The 21,474-nt window shown below is 39.0% G+C and overlaps 1 protein-coding gene across 1 annotated transcript in view; it reads right to left on the bottom strand.

Moving 5' to 3' along the window:
- Window positions 1-1,028: 1,028 nt before the first annotated feature.
- CNGA1 (cyclic nucleotide gated channel subunit alpha 1) overlaps window positions 1,029-21,474 on the bottom strand; it is a 31,994-nt gene continuing 11,548 nt past the window's right edge. Inside the window, exons 2-9 of the mRNA XM_008535837.2 lie at window positions 15,359-15,479; window positions 14,500-14,616; window positions 13,507-13,569; window positions 7,471-7,512; window positions 7,270-7,380; window positions 5,912-6,019; window positions 3,847-3,953; window positions 1,029-2,553 (exon numbers count right to left, since the gene is read on the bottom strand). Coding sequence (XP_008534059.2) covers window positions 1,148-2,553; window positions 3,847-3,953; window positions 5,912-6,019; window positions 7,270-7,380; window positions 7,471-7,512; window positions 13,507-13,569; window positions 14,500-14,616; window positions 15,359-15,465 — 2,061 coding nt within the window. The 5' untranslated portion in view covers window positions 15,466-15,479 and the 3' untranslated portion in view covers window positions 1,029-1,147. The remainder of the gene's footprint in view (window positions 2,554-3,846; window positions 3,954-5,911; window positions 6,020-7,269; window positions 7,381-7,470; window positions 7,513-13,506; window positions 13,570-14,499; window positions 14,617-15,358; window positions 15,480-21,474) is intronic.

Below are 21,474 nucleotides of genomic sequence, written 5' to 3'. Positions count from 1 at the left end.
CCATATTAAGTCACGTTATTATAGGCAGGAATAGAAATCTTGTGTCAATTCTAGAAAGCCGTGTTGAGAAGAATTTTTGAACCATATCTGGGTTCAGCAGTAGAGAGTTGTATGATTGATGAGTCATGTCTTCCACAACCACGCTCCTGTCATATAGTTCCCTTTTCTAGAACCATCCTCCCATTATTTCCTTCCTGGTTCTCTAGATAGGTGCTTCTCAAGCTTTACTGTGGGTATGAATCACCTAGGGGTCTTGCTAAAATGCAGATTCAGAAACAGTAGGTAGGGCCTGAGACTCTGAATTTCTCAGAAGCTCCCAAGTGATACCCATGCAGGTCCACAGAACCCTCAGGTCTCCTTTTTTAACATTACACCAATTTCCTGTGTTAATCACTCATCAATATTATTACCTTTCTCTCTTTTTTTATTGCTGGCCAGTCAGAAAAGTAAATAGTAGCCACTGATGTCAGGTTTCAATAATCAGAGAATTTTAAAAATTTATTATAAAAGATTCCTACAACATATTTTCAATGTTATATATTTTATATATAACATATATGCATATACTTGTATAGTAAAGTCTGATTTGTCGCGCTTTTATCAATAAGAAGTTTCTCTCAAGCACCCTTCATAAGTCTTAGAGTACAAGGGTTAACGTCCTTAAAAAGACCCTGAAGCTCTCCAACTTCCTAAATCCCTACTAAATTATCAAATAAATAATATTCGCTATAGTTTTAGAATTTATTTTACTTTATTGCATTCTAATTCCTTTTAAATAGTACCCTGACCATGATGTACATGGTAATTCCCAGTCAGTGATGTAAATGATCTGAAAGTGAGGGATCCTTGTTCACTTTTATAAACATTATTCCATGAAGCGAGCATAGGTGAAAAAATCAGAGGATATAGATACTGACAAGTTAATCAGTTTATATCTTTGCACATTATCCATCATGGAAAGTCCTAACACACAATGATTCTTTAATCATAGTGCCCCACGAGTAAGTGTGTGGGCCTTATGCCCTGCACCAAAGCACATTTCCCTTATGGAAAAATTCCCCAGCAGAAGCTTCCTCTTCTTCCAACTTACAGTTGCCCTAATCACATCACCAAAAGGATCATGAGGCATGTCTTTATAGCCAGCTTTTCAGTCCTGCGTAGAGTCTGTGGGCCCACTTTCAGCTTCAATAGCTGAAAACTCTGTGTCAATAAGTGGTTTCAGAAATGTCTCAACCTTAGTTAGTCTTTGCTTCAGTTTTTGCTGCATTGACTCATACTCAGCCAGGATTCGAGCAAACCTTGTTTGCAGGAGGTCCACTGACCCCTCCATTCGCGTGACCTTCTCTTCAAGATCTTTAGGATCACTTCCAGCATTTGCAATATTTATATCAAGTAGACCATCTTTCATCAAGATTTGCTTCCCTTTCTCTTCTAGCATACCTTTGGCATCTGGGTACTCAGTTAGAGCCTCCATGAGGTCGTCTTTTGACAGACAGAACAGATCTGAGTAGCCAATGCTTTTAATATTGGCCGTTCTTCGATTGCCAGCTTTGCTGCCTTTAATGTTAAGGATGCTGATCTCACCAAAGTAGCTGCCATCACTCAATACCACAAACTGAGTGATTCCATCATCTGCCACCACAGCCAGTTTGCCTTCCTTAATGATATACATCTCTCGTCCAATATCCCCTTTCTTGCAAATGTAATCTCCAGGACTGTAGACTTGGGGTTGTAATTTCAAGACCAACTCCACCAACAGACCAGCTTCACAGTCAGCAAAAATGCGCACCTTTTTTAACGTGTCTAAGTGAACACTGATGGCAATCTCTGCTCTTAGTTTATCAGGTAGATACTTTAAGACTTCTCTCTCATCAACTGTTTTTTTGTTGGTCCACAGATAGTCGAACCATTTAATAACTCTCTTTTCCATATCTTTGCTTACATTTCGGAAATGCATATATTGCTTGATGGCATCAATTCTTGCTTGAAATTCTGCTCTGGCTGCATTCATGTTGGAAATCATGGAACCTATGTTACCAACAATGGTAGCAAAAATTAATACTCCAATTAAGAAATCAACCACCACAAAGACATACTCAGAATCCCTCACTGGAGGTGGTGTTTCACCAATGGTGGTCAAAGTCAGTGTAGACCAGTAAAGGCTGTATACATATTTTCTAGCCAAACGGCCAAATTCAGGATCATTAACGTCAGGATAGACCCATGTATCATTTCCAAATCCAATAGCTTTGGAAATAGAATAGTACACACATGCATTCCAGTGGATAATGATGATGATGTACATAACGAGGTTAGAAATCCTGAAGATGTTTGGGTAGTTTGTCCTTGTTTCTGTTCTCTGGAAGAACTCAAACATACGAGAGATCCTTAACAGTCTGTTTAACCTAATTTCTGGATAGTTCCACCCCAGCTTAAAATACAGCACATCAGTTGGTACCATTGATAGAACATCAAGTTTAAATTGCAAGTTTGATTTATATTTCTCTATGAGTTTAAGCTCTTCCTTCACCAGCAGTCCTTGTTCTAAATAACCTAAAATAGAAAAAGAAAAGTCAATTTAATGTTTTTCCTTTTTATGCCGTTGTGAATTTTTCTGAAGTAACTCTCAATGAACTTTGTTGAGTTGAAAACAAGAATTCACTTTCAATAAATATTCTTTTAGCAATGTAGTAAGATATGAGTACCAATCAACATATGGCTGTGGAAAATATTCTTTTGCAGGAATAAAAATCTTTATAGGTGCAAAAGTGAGAAATTATATGCAATGTATGTATACAAATCTCTCTAGAACCAGAATCCCTATCCAGGCAAAACCATTCCTTTTATGAACAGTGTTCTTGGAAAGTTTCCTGAACACCCTAGCACTGGGCCTAATGCCTCACACCACCCTCTTGTCAGAATCCCAGCCCCACCCTTGAAGCTTGGGTGCCTGCCTTGCTGTCTAACTATTATGCATATTCTTGCCTTGCCCCTTCAATGTGAAGCATAAGTGTTCATTGAGCCTGCATTTTCATCTCTCCTTCTTGACCCTTGGCTTCCTTAGACATCTGGGATCTTCTCTTCTCTTACACTGCTACCATAGGCCTTGTGCATTAAACCCAGAATTTCAGCACTCTGATACATTACACTAGGGAATTTGTTCCTCCTTCTATACTGGCTACCAGAGCTGCAAATAGGACAGAACAACTGGAGCATTTCTCCAGCGCACTGATATTTAGAGAATGTCCCTATTTTACATAATGATTCTTAAAAGCTATACTCCATGTACAATGGTTACATTTGCATGTGGAGGGCAGAGTAGAAACAATGAGCTTATTATACCTACTTAATAAGCATACTTCAAGTAGAAGCTATAAGATCCTGCTCCCTGGTCAATAATGCCTCACCATGGACCACAAAGTTCAGTTAAGGGTATGTTTCCTGTTTCTTATAAATGTTCTAGTACAGCTCTGCTGGGTACAATGACATTTTTCCCCATGCCTCTTCAAAGTATCTCTCTGTTAGGAAGCAATTACCCTTTCCCCACAGAGCTGGCAGACTATTTCTGCTCTCTCTATTCTTTTCACCTGGCATAAACTCAATGAACAGGATAAAGGAGAAAAGCTACCAATCCACATTCAAAAGGTTGCCTAGTAACGTCCTTCTGCATCAGGTGCAGTGGCCTAAGCCTGTGGGTGGGTATATGGTACTCTTGCTTTCAACTGTGCCTTTTCTTCTAAAACAGGATTTTGTGAGTTCATTTTGAAGAATACTTGAATTAGAAATTTTCAAATTATAGAGATAAAAGCCTGAAATTGCAAAATATCCAAAATTGAACATATTTACCTGTCCTTGTTCGTACAAACATATCGAGAAGATAAATAACATCTGATAAGTAATCAAAAATGAGCCAATATTCTAGGTAATCAGACTGAAGTTCATCAAAACATGCTCTGTAAAAGAAAAATTTGTTTAAATTAAATAAAGTGGGGGCCAATTTAGGTAAAAGTCCTCTTTCTATAATGTTTTTATTGACGTATGATTGACATATAATAGCCTATTAGTTTTAGGTATACAACACAGTAATTCAACATTTATATACATTATGAAATGGTCATCATGATAAGTCTAGTTACCATCTGTCATCATACAAAGTTATTATAATATGACTGACTATATTGCCTATGCTGTTCATTACATCCCTGTGACATTTATTTTATATCTAGAAGTTTGTACCCTCAATCTCCTTCACCTATTTCACCCAGCCCTCCAATACCTCCCCCTTTGGTATCCATGAGTTTGTTTCCTTTGTCTATGAATCTGTTTCTGTTTATTTTTGTATGTTCATTGATTTGTTTTTTAGATTCCACATATAAATGAAATCATACAGCATTTGTCTTTCTCTGTCTGACTTATTTCACTGAGCATTATACCTTCTAGGTCCATACATGTTGTTGCAAACAACAAGATTTCATTCTTTTTTATGAGTGAGTGATATTCCAGTATATGTGTGTGTGTGTGTACCACATTTTCTTTATACATTCATCTACCAGTGGACACTTAGGTTGCTTCCATATCTTGGCTATTGTAAATAATGTTACAATGAACATAGGTGTGCATACCTCTCTTGGTATTACTATTCTTAGCAATATTTTTTAGACCAGTTTCCTCAGGCAAGGACAACAAATGCAAAAATAAACAAAGGGAACTACATCAAACTAAAAAGCTCTTGCACAGTGAAAGAAACCATCAATAAAACGAAAAGGCAACCAACTGAATGGGAGAAGATACTGGAAATCATGCATCTGATAAGGAGTTAATATCCAAAATAAAAAGAACTTACACAACTTAATATCAAAAAAACCCAAACAACCCAATTAAAAAGGAGCAGAGGACTTGAATAGACATTTTTCCAAAGAAGACATTCAGATGGCCAATAGGCAAGTGAAAAGATGCTCAACATCACTAATTGCCAGGGAAATGCAAATCAAAACCACAATGAGATACCACTTCACACCTGTCAGAATGGCTATTATCAGAGAGACAGAAAATAAAAAATGTTGGCGAGAGTGGAGAAAAGGGAACTCTCGTACAGTGTTGCTGGGAATGTAAATTGGTGCAGCCGCTATGGAAAATAATATAAAGTTTCCTCAAGAAATTAAAAAGAGAACTTCCACATGATTCAGCAATTCTACTTCCGGGTATTTACCCAAAGAAAACAAAAACTCTTTGTTATCATGATGAGAAGTATAACATGCTAAGGTCCTTAGAGTCCATTTGATCAACCACGGCTTTCCCGAATCTTTCCAAGTGGTTCAATTTAGTTTTCTCACACTTCTGAATTCCAACATTATTTCCTTTATATTAGATGGCTTTCTTAAGAATAAATGGTCTCAAGCTAAGGTCAAAATATGTTGGATGTAACACATTAATAAACAGTTTCATATTGACTATCTGTAGCCAAAATGCCTCAGGAAATTGCATGTGGTCCTGGATGGCTGAGATGTTTACTGTCGAAAAGACAGGGAACTACAGTTCTATAGAAATCACTTGGGAAACACATCTTGCTCTCGAACCACCTAGATCCTTGATATTTTTCCACTCTTGGCAATATTTTTTTCTTGTAGGTCAAAGGAAATATAAAGGTTCTCCCAAAGTTCTAGTTAAATGATTGAGCAACCAAAAGTTTAAAAGTTTCCCTCCATCCCCCATCCCAGTACTAGATTCCCAAGTATACTGGGAACCAAGCACCTGCTCCTGATCTTAGGAAACCCACTGGAAATAATGTAGCCTCTCTTTACAACCTGTGGTGGAGAAAGGAGGGATGTCCTGAAGAGCTCTAGGTCAAACTATTTAGTCAGTTAACTTAGAAACTAGAAGTGGGCCAATATACACAAACATATATAAACACCTTGCAATAACCATAGTCCAGTTGTACATCACTGGTAAGGTGATGCAAAACAGCCAGTTATAATATGTGTTTCCCGCCGGATCAATAACCATGACTTCTTTCTTCTCCCTAACAGCAATTAGAAATAAAGAGAAAGGTTATCAAGAAACAAGAGCATTTTTATTTTACATAGCAAATATGGGTATGCCCATCACCCACAATTAACAAAATAGAAGTAAGCTGAAGAAGCCCACTCTACAGCGGGAAAAGCAGCTTGGCATAAGTGCACTCGTCATAAGTAACTAGTGAGGAATAGATGGATAGTTAAATTGCTTAGTCTTACACTAAACCATGTATTCAACTTTTATTAAAGCCTTTGTTTTACTGTGATGCTGGCGACACTTCTACCACTCCAGCTATAAAGAGAGAATCATGGCTTAGATCATGCCAAACCCTGGGTATCCCACAGCCCACTTAGGTAGGTTCTGGGTGGTGGGAGAATGGTGGCTTTGCCACTCCCCCACCAGGTAACAAAACAACTAGGAGGGGAGGGGAAATTCACGGATTCTTTCTCATCTGTGTGGAAAGAATATACCACAATCTAATAAAAAGTGCTTGTTCCTAAGCATGTATGAAGCATTAAGAGAGGCAACAGAAGGCAAGAGGGAGGGAGGAAGAAAATATATGGTCAAATGGAAATTTAAAAAAATTTTCGGGTGTTGAGACTATATTTCTAAAGACTTTTCCCTTGACACAAACTTCAACAACTTTCTAACAGGCACAAATAATTAAACCACTGTGTGGTAAAGAGTTTTCTTTAAGTAAGTTTAGAAAACAATTTTCCCTTTAATAAAATGTAAAAAGGTAGCTTTGCAAATATCACTCAGCCTTACCCTCGTGAAAGTCTAACTCTCAAATGTTTGTTTTAAAAAGGATATTTCAAATGACCGATGTCTGGAAAGCATTTGCACTGCTTTCAAAATTAGGCGTGGCTTTGGCAATGGGACTTGTTTACTTTGTAGTACTTATACAGTATTTATGACTCAAAAATGTTAATCACATTATTAAATTTCTATTTCAGTTAAAAAAATTGACGCTAAGATCTTAAGAACCCAATTCTCCTTGGAACCTAAATATCTGCCAGTGGTAAGTTTATCTTGACCAGTGCTTGGTGAGAGTGAAAATTCTTGATGGGAAAACTAAGAATAAGGCTACTGTTGCTCATTTTAAGAAAATTAGAAAAAAGTTTTAATTTACATTTGATAATTTATTTAGGCTTTACATAGGGCCTTTTTACTATAAAGTTTCAGGAAATTAACCCTGCATCCAAAACCTATCACAAATTCATTTCTCATTTTAATGCTAATAAAAATACTTACTCTTCTTTCTTTTCCTGGCCTTTCTCCTCTTTCTTTTTCTTCTCTTTGTCCTTTTCTTTCTTCTTTTTCTTCTCTGGGTCCTTTTTATTTTCATTCTTATCATCTAACTTGCTGAAAAAGTGAGAGATGTAGTTAGTAGCAAAATACAAAAATGTTGTGAGCAGGAAAATGTGGGATCATTCATACCAAAGTCTAACTTACCTCTTTTTTTCTTTTTTCTTTTTCTTTTTTTCTTTTGGTTCTCTAAAGAAGAAACAATATCTCTGTCACATAACCAAATTACATTCTGACTTCCATTCATATTTATTTTCCTCCCCATTGAGCAAGAATTCTCAAAGACCGCCCCTATGCTCAGAAACCAGAAATCCAGTCTCCTAATGGAGAGTTCTACAAAAAATGGACATGTGGGCCAGCCCAGTGGTGTAGCAGTTAAGTTTGCATGCTCCACTTAGCGGCCCGGGGTTCACTGGTTCAGATCCAGGGTGCAGACCTACACACCACTTATCAAGCCATGCTGTGGCAGGCATCCTGCATATAAAGTAGAGGAAGATGGGCATGGATGTTAGCTCAGGGCCAATCTTCCTCAGCAAAAGAGGAGGATTGGTGGCAGATGTTAGCTCGGGCCTAATCTTCCTCAAAAAAAAAAGAAAAATGTACGTGCACTCAGATAATAAAACAAACAAAAATTCCTGGATTAGTGCATGTGGAAAACTGAAGAAAATGGAGGTGGATAAAGGCATGAACCCAAGGAGAGAAATGTAAGAAACAAAAGCTCCTAAAAGAGTGCATTTTCAAACTCTCAACATATGCAAAAAAATAGTTTCTATAATATGTTTCCTGATGTTATTTATATCTATCCTTGAATAACAGCTTTGAGAATTTCAAGAAAATGTCATCAATTTTCTTTTTTTAATGGTCTTGCGTGGTTTTTTTTTTGGTGAAGAAGATTGGCTCTGAGCTAACATCTGTTGGTAATCCTCCTCTTTTTGCTTGACAACAATTGTCCCTGAGCTAACATCCGAGCCAATCTTCCTCTATTTTGTATGTGGGAGGGTGCCACAGCATGGCTTGATTGAGTGGTGTATAGGTCCGTGCCCAGGATCTGACCCCATGAACCCCAGGCCGCCGAAGCAGAGCATGTGAACTTAGCCACTATGACACTGGGCTGGCCCCCCCATCAGTTTTCTTTAGAGGAGTAATCTTGACTGAAGCAGTATTTTATGAGTAGTCAAAAAGCTCTGTGATGACACAGTGAAATCCTTACTCTTAGAATCATTCACTGGATTTGAGATCACCTTTTTCTCTATATAAATTTCTTCTTGAATGGAGATTATGTGATTAGAGGCTTCTTTCTATGACTGGCTTTCTCATCAGCAGAGAAATGGAGTCTGCAGTCAGACAGATCTAAGGTCATAGCAGACTGCCACTGTTGGCTCGGATGTCTTGGGAAAATTTACTATTCAGACTTGAAAGAACAGGCATCACTCTATCACTAGGATCGTCAGAGAAGGCTGTTAAAGGGAGACAGGTCTAAACTTAGGCCTCAAAGTATGGGTAAGAGTTGGAGTTGGAGAGGCAGAAAAGAAGAGAGAGGGTGTTAAAGGGAGAGAAATTTTTAGGTGCAAATGTACAAACGAATGACCCAGCAGAAGTGGAAAGCTGTTATTGAGGAGAAGCGGGAGATAGAATTGACAAGTGAGATAAGGTTGGGCATCTAAAGTTGTCATGTACAAATGGGAACAGAACACAGAGTTGGATAAGGGAGAATTTATTGCTATCAGAGCACATTCCTGTGATAGAGGATTTCACACCCTAGCATAGATCCTGGGAGATGGCGCTGACACACTGCTTGGATGGCTCTTGGACGTTCAGAAAAGATGACGGCCCACACTGAGTGAAATAGAAATTACAAAATGCCATGACAGATGGGAGAGGAAGGCATCAAAAAGACTCAGAGAAGTGGTATGCAAAAGTGGATATACTACACAAGGAAGATAGCTCTCCAACTGATTATGTTCCCCAAGAAGACTCAGGAGATGCAAAAGTGGTAAGGAATGTGCTGGTGAGAGGGGCAACAGCATAACTGGAAGTAGTGCTATCCTTGGTAGGCCAGGGCCAATGATGAGAAATACTGGTACAGAACTGGGTTCCCCAAGAGCAATAGGGATGACAGGATCTAGAATAACAGAGACGAGTGGCATGCTTACCCATCAGAAGAGAAATGGGTCCCATAATTGTAATTTGAAGTAAGGTAAGCATAGTAGTAGGGGTAGCGGGCTTAACCCATAGAAAGCTATGGAAGAGGTTAATAGAACATTGTATTTCTTCATAGATGGGTATCCAGGTGCCTTGTTAGTGTATTGTTTAACATATACAATCAAAACAAATCAGGACTGGATGATCTTACCCAATAAAAAGTCACAACCCCTTGAACAGTTTCTAAACCTGAGCAAGTTCTCAGAAATGAAACCATTGACTGGAAGAGAAGCCAAGCTCCCATAAAGAAGGACTCTGCAACACCATAATAAGCATATTCTGTAATAATTTCCCAGTCTTTCCCCACAACAAAACCTATGGTCATTTACTTGGGTAACTGTACCCTGAGGCAAAAAGAATACCCAGATACATTAAAGACTTTTTGGTACAGGACCCTAGCTGATATTTAGACTCTGGGATTGAAGCATCATCACACCCCCCTATTAAAGTGGGGGGCATATGATAGCCTGGAAATAATAGCCTGTATGATACATGACTTTTGGGACATCCACTGGGTCTACAGGCCCACCTTGATGTCATTTCCCCAGTTCCTCAAAGTAAAAGTGGAATGTATATATTTAGTCATTAGAAGAACCCTCATCCTCACCAGTTGCTTGGCTTGTGGAGCAAGAGTTATCATAGTAGGGAGAACCAAGCGAAAAGCCTAAAACTGCCTCTTACTTGCTGGCCAAAAACAATATTGGTCCTGGCCAGAAAAGAAAATGCAATCCTTAAAGACCTAACGCATGCAGGGGTGATGGTCCCCATCAATACCCCCATTTAACTCAATGTCTGGCCCCTATAAAAACTAGATGGATTTTGATGGCAGTAGATTACCGCAAAATCAGCCATGTAGCAGCCCCAATTGCAGCTGCTGTGCCAGATGTGGAAAACGATGCACTCACCGGATCTATACCATATACCTAAGGCTCTGGGTCAGTCATGGTGAATGTGTTATTTTTCCTCACTGTCAGGGAAGAGGATCAGAAACCATTTGTATTCACACTGGATGGAAAACAGTACACATTTACAGTCTTTTCAGGGCTAAGTTAATTCTCCTGCCCACTGTCATGACATAGTCTAGAGGAACCTGGACCATGTAGACATTCCTCAGAACATCACGTTGGTCCACCACATCTGTATCAATGACAGTACATTAATCAGGCCCTGAAAGAGGATTATCTAACCATGGGACAGAAAATGACTGCCTACTGTGAGCTGGATTCTGTCAGAACTACCAAGTCATAAGGTTAGACAGCAATCTATCATATGACGTAGTGTTGTATCTGGGCTTGAGCATGAACCAGAGGGCATTAGTAAGCTGCCTAAACAGGTGGCTCAGCACTCTCTCTCCATGTCATCTACCACTGCTGCATCAGCACCTATCCCTTAATTCCCACCTATGGCCATATGTGGGGTCTTTTAGGAACAACTGTTGGAGCATGGTCTACAGATGGGTCAGCTTGGCATCTGGATGCAAGCCAAAATGGGCTATGTTTACACCATAGCCATACTTAGAAGTGGCCTTCAAAGACAGGGGTGAGGTTAATCTTCCCAACGTCACAGCTTCAAGCAGTTCACGTCATCTACTTTATGTGGAAAAAGAAATGGCCGAAATTAAGAATATATAAGGACTTGTAGGTAGTCCCAAAACCCTGGCTGGTTTGTCAGGGACCTGGAGGAAAGAGACTGAAAGATCAGGAAAAATAGATCTGGAGAACAAGCAGACTGAGTGGACTTATGGGCATGAGCACAAAATTTGAAAATATTTGTATTCCATGTTAATGCTCATCCAATAGCATGCACCATGGAGAAGGCACAAAACAACCAAGTAGACAGAATGACTCAACCAGCTGACAGAGCCAGTTTCTGTCATCAGCATCCCTAATGCTTGCACAATGTAGGTATTAATGGAGCAACCATGGTGGCAGAGATGGAGGCTATAAATGCACCTAAGACATGGGTTCCCATTCACCAAGGTGATCTAGCTGCTGTTGCTGAATGTCGAGCCTACCAATTATAGAGACCAATGCTATGACTTCAATATAGCATCATTACTTGAGGAAAGCAGTCAGTCACTTGATGGCAAGTTAATTACATTGGATCCCTTCCACCATGGAAGAAGCATCAAATATCTTGATTTGAATCAATATATATTGTGGGTACTAATTTGCTATTTTTGCCACAGGGCTTTGACCAGTGCTACTATCCAGGAGCTTATATAGTGTGATGCACTAACACAGAAAACTGCACAACTTCGCTTTGGACCAAGGGACTCACTTTGCAGCCAAAGAGATGTGGCATTGGATACTGACTGCAGGATCCAATGGCCTTATCATATGCTGTACCACTCAGAAGCTGCTGACCTGATAGAGTTATGGAGTGACCTTTTGAAGGCACAGCTGAGGTGCTGTCTTGGATTTGATACCCAAGGAAGACGAGGTGCCATCCTCCAGGATACTGTATATATGCTAAATCAATGACCCTTTATGCTCTAGACCTATATAGAATGCATAGGCCTGGGAACCAAGGAGTCTAAGTAGGAGTGACCCACAGAGAGAATGTATGCGTCCCACGCCTGCAGCTTTAAGCTTTAAGCTTCCCATCTAGAGATCCTGGTTTCCAGAGGGGTCACACTTCTGCCAGGGAACATAGAGCCCAATTAAACATTAAGCTATGACCACTCCCCAGCCACTTTGAGCCCCTCATGCCACAAAACCAATCAGCAAGGAAGGCAGTCATCATAATGGCAAAAGTAATGGATGTAGATCATCAGAAGTAGATAGTGCCGCTGTTACACAATGCGGGGAAGGAAAATATATTTGGCACCCAGGTGACCCACTGTGGTGTCTTTTGGTATTCCCTAGCCCAGTTTTAGTAGTAAATAGTAAGTACAATAGCTATGATTCGAGAAGGGCATGGTAACCAGGGCCTCATATCCTTCAGGGATGAGGGTCTGTATCACTCATTCTACCAGGGAAGTCATCTAGACCAGCAGAAGTGCCAGCCAAGGGTGAGAGGACTCTAGAATGAGTAGGAAAGGAGGGGGTGAGGAATTTCAGTTGAAGCCTCAAGACTAGCTGCAGCTGTCAGGGACTTTAATTGATCCCGTTAACCTTCCTCTTATAAGCTTCCCCAGGAAAAAAGAACAAGCGTCCTGGAGGAGGGATTCCCAAATGGCGTGAATTTTCTATAGGAAGAAAGTGGATCTTAGCAGTGCAAGAGCTATGCTATATGGATGCAGTTGTGCACACGACTCAGGCACTCATTCCCCACCCGCCAAGAGTGTTGGTTGCTGACAGCTCACAGTTTCCATCTCCCTTGGCTGGCCTTGGCTGGAGGAAGCTACCGTGCTCAAAGTTATACTCCCCTTCCTAGGTGCAGCCCTCATCCAATGATGTGCATGGGCGCAGGCCCAGTCCTGTTGCCTAACTGTGGGACAACTCTGAAGGACCAACTCTGCTCCAGAGCTCCCCATGGCATCACATGGCATCCCAACCCTCTCTAGTCTCTGAAGTTCAACTTTTCCCTCTGCCCATTCCTGCTCCCCAACTCCCTTCTAGGTACTGTTCCTGAGAGCACTCCCAATAAACCTCTGCACACAAACCTCCATCTCAGGGACTGTCTCCTGGGAAACTTGACCTTAGACACATTGGTTCTGAATGGAAAGGATTAACAATGTTTCATTTATTTTTGTCAGCCACCCTATCCACAAGGAGGGGCAATTGCATGTACACCATAGACATGGATTTTCTACATGTATTCAAATATATGAATAAATAAATACTACTTTTAATATGGGTAGCTACATTTTTCAGAAATAAATAACCAAACAAAAAAATAATACAATATCATTGCCATTTTATTAGATAGAATTTATCTAATAAATATCTGCCCTATAACAGATTCAAATATGTTCCTACCTTTTCACTGGTTTTCTTTAAAAACAAAGCTATGGTTTTCTATTGTAAATATACTTACTGGTCCTTATTGCTGCTGTTGTTAACATTGAAAAGTGCAATGGCACCAGGCAGGTACTGCTCCCTGGGAAATGAAAAAGTACAGTGAAATCATAATAGTCACCATCTGTATAATGTCCATGGTAAGCAAATAGTCTTAAAGAACAAACTCTTTCCAGTTTCTACTCATTACTAATGATTGCCTAGACAACTTTTGAAAATATACAGCCTTCCTGAAACATGAGTTGCTGATTATCAGTGCCATGAACCAAAGGGATTAGTAAACCCCTATTGACCAACGTCCACACCAAGAATTCACATCCTTCTTGGCGCTGAGTGATCCAACTTGGATGCTACTAACTCTCAGCAAGAAACCTAAGATTTAGATTGTCAGGGAAGACAGGAAGGGAGAAAAAGACTAATAAAAACAATGGACAAGCTGGCGGTCAGTGAGAAGAGAAATAGGAGGAGAAAAAGTAAATTTTTCCATAGGATGGGAATCACTGATCCACACCAACACCACACAACTTCCACACCCTTAGAGTCCCATGTCTGAAGTTTCCGTGACTCTTTATTTCCTGCTAAGGATGTTTAGCTTTCCTCTTCTAGCTACTCACTCCAGTGCTCTACTTCCCTGAAAGTAGGGTCAGGTGGCATGGAGCATTTTAGAGAATGACAGCCCACTCCTCTCACATACAATTGCTTCAGGACCCTGGAAGAAGGATCAGAAAGGAGGAAAGCAGAGAGGACTGGGGCATGAGTTTCTTAAGGGACAGACAAGGGTCTCAGGGAAAATGTTCAGCAAGAGTGTTCATGACTTGGAGCCCCATGGCCATGAAGGAGCATCAGGCAGTGGCAATTTCCAACAGGTGTAGCAAGTTACTCCCAAGACCCTGCATAGTGGCCAGGTAGCAGGAGCAATTGCCAAGCCCACTAAATAGAGGAATAGAATACCTTTCTCTCATCTAAATAATAGTTTAAAAACAGATATGGAGGGATAGATCATACTGCTCACCTCTGTGATGGTTGTCCCCTACTGTGTGAATTCTTTCTAAAGGAATCCCCTGCAGGGGGGTTTTTGTTCTCTGATTCTTCAAACATAGAGGCACTGTCATCATCATCGGAAAAGGAGCTGTGGTCCAATAGGAGGGAGAGATGAATTAGATCAATGTTTGAAACTGTTGCAGAGGAACATTTCTCCTTAGGAGGACTGTTGCCTCATCTCTTCTGCTTCCCCCTCAAACTAACGCATGTAACAATTTTTAATTAGAGTGAAATGAGAACTGTACAGAATACACAGTATTAGATAGAGTATATGCATAATTCAGTAAAATGCATGTAATTAAGGAACTACTTTCTAGGTCTTCCATATTTCATTTGTTTGATACATTAGTTAATGTTAATATTTATCAAGCGGAAAGTATGCTATCTGTGCTTTAGGTCATATCGTACATTTGTATGAACTAACTTGTAATAACATAAAATAAGTTCAACCACATTTATACACATTCTATTCATTTATAGGGTAACCACTTTATACTTTTAAAACATGTCAACGTTTCACACTCTATTTTTTTTCCACATTTATCGACGGCAATGTTATCCCTTTAAGATTTGAAATGTCCCATGAGGAAAGGTCTTGCCAGCGACTAAGGAAGTGTTTGGCATAGGTGCTTCTAAATAATACCCACAATAATATTTATGTTCATTTTGTTAGATAAGTTATGCTGTTCCAAAGTATAAACAAATTCACTAAATTAAATAAATTACAAAGTTCAAAGCTACAAATTAAAAGTTAAACTGAAATTAAATCTAGTTAAATTTAAGAACTGTGGCTGGTATTAAAAAACAGATGAAAAAATCCATGGATTTACCTGCATGCTCCATTTTCCATCCTTCTTATTTCCTTTTCAATATCTGGTACAATCACATTGGGAATATTTACAAAAGAATGCTGTGTATTGATAATATTTTTCTTCATGGTTAGTTTAATATCTGGGCAAAAAGAAGTCTTATTAGTAGGAAGACTTTTTATATATTTACCTATATAACCAAAAGTTTTGCTCAACATTTATTCTAAGTTTTATTTCCAGTTATATGTAGGAATTATTCTTTAATACAATACAGACTTGATCTGAGCCCCTAATTACCACTAGTCAGTATTTTCCATACTTTTTTAAATTCAAGAATATACTAGAGGTGTAGAACTTTTTTTTTAATTTTGGATTTACCTCAGCTTTGAAATATTCAGGCAATGTAAGTGTAGAACAAAACTAGAGGGACCTCACACACACATCAAACAAGTAACAACAAAAACTGGTAAAATAAAATACTAAAATGGGTGTAATCGGCTGTGAATTTCTACAGGCATTTAGAAAAGAAAGGTCTTGAGTGGCAGTCAAACTTTGGAGTGAATAAGGATGCGACTGGTCCACATTTTTAGCAAGTCCCCCTAAATTATTCTGAACCATATAGTGCTCAGCTTCCGGTGCAACCAGCTTGGGAATCGAAGAACGAAGAGATCCTAAATTGCCTCAAATACGTCCGACCCGGAGGCGGGTTCAAGCCCAATTTCACGCTCTTTGAGTTCAAGGTGAATGGCGCGCTGCACACAGCTCTTCGCCTTCCTGCAGGAGGCTCAGCCCGTGCTGGTGATGACGCCGCTGCGCTCATGACCGACCCCAAGTTCATCACTTGGTCCCCAGTGTGCCGCATCAACATCATCGGGAACTTCGAGAAGTTCCTAGTGGGCCCGGACCGCGTGCCTGTGCGCAGATACAGCCGCCACTGTCTGACCTTCGACATGGAGCCCGACGTGGAAGTCCTGCTGTCCCAGGGGCCCAGCTGTGCCTAGGGTGCCCCCTCTGGGGATTTCATCCGTGACGCTGTTTCCTTTAAACCTGCATGGAGCAAATGCCTGAGGTCCAGGAAAATCCCCGGAGATGGGCACTGGGTGTCCATCCCAGGCTCCTCTCTCCCGGACCAAGGCTCCTCGCTAATAAAGTGCTGGATGTCAGCAGAAAAGACAAACAATAAACATAGGAGCTGGTCACGGGTGCCAAGAACATGCCACAGTTTACCAGCTCTTGTCTTGAAGGTTCCGTGCCATCCTGCTGGTGAAGACCCAAAGAAGACCAACATGCTGCGAGGATGACCTCAGGATGCTGGCCAACTTCAACACCTCCCATAACTCCACTTTGTCCTGGATGGCTGGTCATCTACCCATCCCTCCCCGTCCCCCACAACACCCACACCCAGCCTGCACTCCCCGGTTTTCATTATATGGCTTGGGGATTTTTCCTTTTGTTATTTTTCTACCACTAATTTCCGGGTTTGGGTGGGAAACTTGCCTTTCTTATTAAGAAAATAGAAAACCAAAAACCAAAAAAAGGAAGAAAAAGAGGAAATCATTTGGTGTGGGGAAATATGTAAAATACATTTCATTTCTTGTAGTAAAATAAAGAATGAGTTGCATTTCATAAAGTATTAAATCTTCGAGTGAAGATAGCAATAAATAATGCTCTTTGTTTCATCCTAGTATTCAAACAGCTAATGAAAATAACTAGCAGCCTGTAGTCGGTAAATAGTAAAGAGAGAATTTTTGTGATGTTTGTTAATGAATGTACATACATTTTACAATATTAAAGCAATTTCTACTAAGAAATAATAGCTTTTTAGGAAGAGAATTGCTTCATTGGCTCCTTTTTAGCATCAGAATGGATGTGACTATTCTGGTTGTATTTACAGCATGCCAACTTCCTATTGTCATCAACGAACACTCTCTCTGAGAGACATCGTGCCTTATACTAGGAAGGGAAGAATGTATGACTATTTCATCCATCACAACATAGAAAAAATTATGTGAGTAAAAGATTAAATAAAGACAGAAAATATTATCCAATATTTCAGAACAAACCAAGCCTAGCTTTCCTTGGACCTGAAGAAAAAGAGAATCACTTCCCTTCGCTTATAATTTCTTCTTGGACTAAGTGTTCTACATAGGAAAAAACTTCTTGTATTACACAATCACTTTTTTCATACATAATCACTCTAGGGAAAAAACAGAAAACATAAATAGAAAAATAAAGACACTCAAAATTTCACTCCAGATTTTGTAGTTATTTATCACCGTATTTTCCCCACTGCTTTTCTGGTTTCCTTTTTCACATTTAAATTTTCTTTTTTGTTTGTTTTTGGTGAGAAAGATTGGCCCTGAGCTAAGATCTGTTGCCAGTCTTCCTTTTTTTTCTCCCCAAAGCCCCAGTACATAGTTGTATATCCTAGTTGTAAGTCCTGATAGTTCTTCTATGTGGGATGCCGTCACAGCATGGCTTGATAAGTGGTGCATAGGTCTGCACCCAGGATCTGAACCGGTGAACCCTGGCCCACCAAAGCAGAGCATGCAAACTTAACCACAATGCCACCGGGCCAGCCGCTCACAATTAAATTTTAATCTACCTCAACTTTACTTTGGTGTAAGGTGTGAGGTAGGGATTTAACTGTATATTTTCTGAATGGCTAACCAATATTCTAAATAGCACTTAATCAATAATAAAAAGTGCACCTTTTCCCTACTGATTTAAAATGTCATCATCCTGAACCTGCCTTGTCAACTATGGAGATTTTGATAGAGTTTGCATTAAAATCATAGAATAAGTTGGGAGATTATTTTCGTTTATGTTTTTGAAAAAGTTGGTACATACAGTTCTTGCATTTTTACTAATTCCTAGATGTTTTGTATTTTGGTTTCCATTGTCATTAGGATAGTTTCCCTTGATATATTTTAAATCATTGCTTTTGCTATGTCACAAAATTATTTTTGTTTATTTTTAAGCCAGACACCTTAACTCGCCTTTACAAAAATTATTTTTAATAGTTTTTCTGTTAAATAATTTCTGTTTTCAGTAGTACACTCATATTACTTACACAAAATTATCTTCTTTCCTCTTTTTTGAGAAGTATTTAACTTTGATGTCTAATTACCTTAACTAAAAATTCCAGAATATAAGAAATACCAGTGGCGATATTCTGATATCAAAACTATCTTAGCAGATACCTAGTGTGGTTCTTGGCTTTATAAGAATGTTTTTAGAGTTTTACTGTTAAGCATAGTATTGACTGTTGGTTTGAAAGAGATGCTTGATTCATGTTAAGGACGTCTCCATTTATTCCTATTTTACCAATTTTTTAAGAATTAGACATTGGAATGAATGTTGATTTTTATTAAAAGCTCTCTTGTTTTACAGAAATAATAATATTTTTCCTTTAATTTTTCCTATTAAAATGATGACCTTTATTAATAAATTATTTCTATAGTTATGGAATAAATTTTTCTTGATTGTGGTAAGTTCTTGTTTTCATATGCTATCGGATCCTAGCTGCTAATATTTTACTTTGAATTTTTTACCTTAAAAATTTTTGCCTTGTATTAGAAGGTAAAATTAGTCTGTAGTTTGAGAAAGAGTTTTTAGTAGCAATTGTTTATTTTTTTCATATAATTTTCAACTCTTTTGGTATCATAGGATTGTTAACAAGACATTTGAAAAGAACCAAAAGAGTCTTCCTTTAGAGAATTCATTGCTTTGCTAGTTTTTCTAAACATGAATCTTTAAATCAAAATTTACGGATCAAAGAGAAACAATTGCTTTTAGAAAATAAGTTACAGCACTGATCACTTAAGTGAGGATAAAAAAACTTCCCAAACATAAAGCAAACCAAATGATTGAGAAACTCTTACAGATAATTCAGGCAAAATTATTTGTAACATGAACTATGAATGCCCAGGAAGCAGTCTATTCTATTGTTTGACATCAGGCTCTGACGTGGGTTCAAAATTTGGCTCTACCACTTACTAGCTGAACGAACTCAAGTGAGTTTTTTAACCTTACTGAACATCAGTTTTCACATCTGTAAAATCAGCATAATAATATCTATTTCATACCAAATAGCAGAAAAGAGATGCTGTGCACCACCCACACAAACCCACACATACAAACATAATTACCTATGTAGCAGTGGTTCTCTAAAGTTAGTATGAATGATAGCTGTGAAGGTTGTTTAACGTGCTGATTCCAGGGCACTGCTCTCAGAGTATGAATGAAGTATGATGTGGGGCACATTGATCTACAATCTTACCAAGCTCCACAAGTAATTCTGTTTCAAACAGTTCCTGAATCACACATAAAGAAACATTACTCTATGCTATTACTCAATCATGTCTGTATTTCTGAATATAGTAGTGGGAGAGATAAAATAATGCTCAGGAAAAGCTTCGAGGTTGCTGTTACCTCTCTGACATTTCAGATCTACATGTCTGAAAACTGTAGGATCAGTTCTCAAAGACAAAACACACAAACGGCTATTATAACAAAAAGTCAATTTGACAACTTAGGATGAGAAATATGATTTAAATTGAAAAACAATCAATGAAATTCACTATATTAATAGAAAAAAGGAGAAAAACCATATGATCACTTCAAAAGATGTAGAAAAAGCATTTGACAAAATTCAGCCCCTATTCATAATAAAAACTCATAGCAAACAAGGAATAGAACTCAACCTGATAAAGAACATGTACAAAAAACCTACAGCTAACATCATACTTAGTGATGAAAGACTGAACATGTTCTCCCTAAAGTCGAGAACAAGGCAAGGCGATTTTAGAGTACATTCAACATTTCAGCAGGGTACTGGAGGTCCCAGCCCTTGCAGTAAGCCAAATAGAAAGAAAGAAAAGGCATCCACATTGGAAAGAAGTGCATCTTTACTTGCAGATGACATGATAGCATATGTAGACAACACTAAAGAAGCTACAAAAAATATTAGGACAAATAAGTGAACTTAGCAAGTTCACAGGACAAAAAGGCAATGTAAAAATTAATTTTATTTCTGTATGTTAGCAAAGAATAATTGGAAAATGAAATGAAAATGAAAAATATGCATACCAAGTGATTAATGTCTACGTCAAACTCAGTAAAAAAATGCCACGTACAAAGTTCTCTTCCAGATGCTGTGAGAAAGAAGCCCAAATATGACTATGGCCCCAAAGAGGTTACAGCTAGTAGTAGGGAACAAGACAAGAGCACCACACTGAACAAATGGCTTGGGATTCATAAAGAGAACTAAAATAAGGACTTATAATTGTCAATCACCTCTTCAATTTCTGAGATTATCCTTTCTTTGTTTCAAAATTAGTGGACATTGTAATAGTGTTATATTATGAGAAAAATATGATAGCTGGAATAACAGATATTTTTAAAATTCTAGGGGATTTTTAAAAAAGAAAAGAAAAGAGGGGCCGGCCCCATGGCCTAGTGCTCAAGTTCGGCGTGCTTTGTTTTGGCAGCCTGGGTTCCATACTTGGAAGCAGACCTACACCACTCATTGGCAGTCATGCCCTGGCAGTAACCCAGAAACAAAATAGAGGAAAATTGGCAACAGGTGTTAGCTTAGGGCAAATCTTTCTCAGGAAAAAAAAAGGGAAAGGAAAGAAAAATGCTTTTCAGCTAGACAGTGAAGAGAGGTTCATAAGGAAGATGGCACAGTAGAGATGCATGATTTAAATTAGGGTTCAATCAAAAAAATGGCCAAATCAGATGGTTCAATAGAGAGAATTTAATACAGAGAATTAATAACAAAGGTGTTGGGAAAACCTAAAGAGGAAAAGTGAAAAAACTCAGAGATGAGCAATAACAGGGCGCTGTTCCCACCCCTAGCGGGGAGACATAGAGGGCAGAGGGAGCTTACTAGAGCCTAAGGCCAGGGCTGCAGGCTGGAAAATGGGGAAATGCTACCGGAAGCAAAGAATGAGTGGGAGAAATGGCTTCACCTCTTCTCTGCCCTCCATCTTCCTCTAGTGCCTCCCAGTGGCCCAACCCAAAACAAAGCAGTGGAGCCTGGGAATGATAGGTTTCAGGGAAGAGTGGGCAAGGATCTAACGGCAAATAGAAAATGCGTGGGTGGGACTTAACAAGCAGAAATGGGCTGGTGA

Source organism: Equus przewalskii, chromosome 3 (assembly GCF_037783145.1).
Source record: "Equus przewalskii isolate Varuska chromosome 3, EquPr2, whole genome shotgun sequence".
Taxonomy (NCBI): Eukaryota; Metazoa; Chordata; class Mammalia; order Perissodactyla; family Equidae; genus Equus; species Equus przewalskii.
This window is presented reverse-complemented; position numbering and strand designations above follow the sequence as displayed.